This window comes from Caloenas nicobarica, chromosome 1 (assembly GCF_036013445.1).
Source record: "Caloenas nicobarica isolate bCalNic1 chromosome 1, bCalNic1.hap1, whole genome shotgun sequence".
Taxonomy (NCBI): domain Eukaryota; kingdom Metazoa; phylum Chordata; class Aves; order Columbiformes; family Columbidae; genus Caloenas; species Caloenas nicobarica.
This window is the reverse complement of record NC_088245.1, coordinates 70915166-70917251: the sequence shown is the minus strand read 5'-3', so window position 1 is coordinate 70917251 and position 2086 is coordinate 70915166. Positions and strand designations below refer to the sequence as shown.

Here is a 2086-nt window from a genome sequence, read left to right as displayed (position 1 = left end):
ATATACTTTATAGCTCTAAAAACTGTCTTGCTTAGTTTAAGTTAACTTCATCAAAAAAAAAGGGAGATGAGAGAGGAAAAGTTTAGGTCTATCGTCATACAGCTTAAAACTAAACTAGTTCAAATGGTTATCATTTACCAGGTGGAAAATGTTTTTTAAAAATAAACAAAATCTTATCTTTCATGGATCCTGGAAGCTTCTTTATCGCTGAGCAAAGATTCGCAATGCAACAATGCATTTACGAGGTAAATAAAGCATTCAAAGACTATCAGTAAAGCATCTACAAAGTGTGACTGTGTCACTAAAGTCTTCAAGCTGTGAGTGAGGATTTTGGTTTTTTGTTTACACATCAGTCAGCAGCTTGCTTTTATTAACGCAGTTTTGGTTGGCTACAGTGCAGTTGCCAGTTCTGAGGTTAGCCTCTCTAAAATTGTCTATGCTATTATTCATATCCTCTTCAATTTCCATGTACTCAGATTTGCTGATTGTGGAGGAGCTGCGGCGACTGAGATCACTGTCAGATGCTAAATTAGGGGAGCTAACATGAAGTAACTGAGCCTGTTCTTCCCCTTCTGTTTCTCGGTGGTAGAAGTAGTTGAAGTTGGACACGATGACAGGTACAGGCAGGGCAATTGTCAGCACACCAGCGATGGCACACAAGGAGCCTACGATTTTGCCTCCAATTGTCACAGGGTACATGTCACCATAGCCCACAGTGGTCATGGATACCACCGCCCACCAGAAAGCATCAGGGATACTTGTGAAATGAGACTCAGGTTCTTCAGCCTCAGCAAAATATACCGCACTAGAGAACAAGATCACCCCAATGAAGAGGAAGAAGATTAGTAAACCTAGCTCTCTCATACTTGCTTTGAGGGTCTGTCCCAAAATCTGGAGGCCCTTAGAGTGCCGGGAGAGTTTGAAGATTCGAAAGACTCTTACCAGTCTGATGACTCTCAGGATGGCCAAGGAGGTGGCCTGCTCTCCTTTCTGAGTCCCCTCCCGCTCGGCCATCTCAGTACCCAGGGTTATGAAGTAAGGTATGATGGCCACAATGTCAATGAAGTTCATTATATTCTTGAAGAATTCAGTCTTGCTGGGGCAAGCAAAGAAGCGCACCACCAGCTCAAAGGAGAACCAGATGATGCACAGGGTCTCCACAACAAAGAAGGGATCTGTGAAGATGTTGGATTTGTAGACCTGGGTGGTATTGTCAGTGCGATGCACTGTATACTCCTTGTCCTCCTTCAGCTCAGGTAATGTCTCTAGGCAGAAGATCACGATGGAGATGAGGATCACCATGACAGAGACTATTGCAATGACTCTTGCAGGCCCAGAGCTCTCTGGGTATTCAAAGAGGAGCCATACTTGGCGTTGGTACTCCCCCTCCGGCAAGGGTCTCTCCTCATCTTTGATGAATCCTTCATCTTCCCGGAACTTCTCCATGGCCTCCTCACCCAGCTCATAAAATTTGATCTCCTCAGAGAACATGTCCAAGGGCACATTGACCGGCCGGCGAAGCCTCCCTCCAGACTGATAGTAGTAGAGGATGGCATCAAAACTGGGCCGATTCCGGTCAAAGAAGTACTCGTTGCGCAAGGGGTCAAAGTACCGCATGCGCTTCTTGGGGTTGCCCAGCAGAGTGTTGGGAAACTGGGCTAAGGTCTTCAGCTGCGTCTCAAAACGTAGTCCAGCAATGTTTATCACTACGCGCTCACAGCACTCATGGTCATCGTGGGCAGCAGGCTGGTAGCTATCCTGGGGGTGGCCAGGTAGCGCCGAAGTCTCATCCACGTTCTCTCCAGCCATCACGGTCATGGTGACACACGGGAAGGGGGACCCAGGGGCAGGGGAGAAGTGAGGGAGAGGGATTTGACAGGGGGAGGAGGATGAAGGGGAGCAGAAAGCCCCAGGGTAATTCAGTGGAGGTGGGGCAGGCAAGGGTCAGAGTCTGCAGGGAGGGATGATGAGTTGGGATGGAGAGCTTGCGGAAGGGATGGATGGGGGACCTAAAGGCTGGAAATATCCAAAAGAGGTAACGAGAGGTGGGATGAAAGGAGAGGCATCAGGGATGATGGGAGGGTGA

General features: G+C 48.0%; 1 protein-coding gene across 1 annotated transcript; it reads right to left on the bottom strand.

The window, feature by feature from the left end:
• Positions 1-342: 342 nt before the first annotated feature.
• On the bottom strand, positions 343-1833 carry LOC135986255 (potassium voltage-gated channel subfamily A member 1). Its single transcript, XM_065630178.1, has one exon. It carries the CDS (start codon positions 1816-1818, stop codon positions 343-345), a length of 1476 nt encoding a protein of 491 aa, XP_065486250.1. The 5' UTR covers positions 1819-1833.
• Positions 1834-2086: the final 253 nt, after the last annotated feature.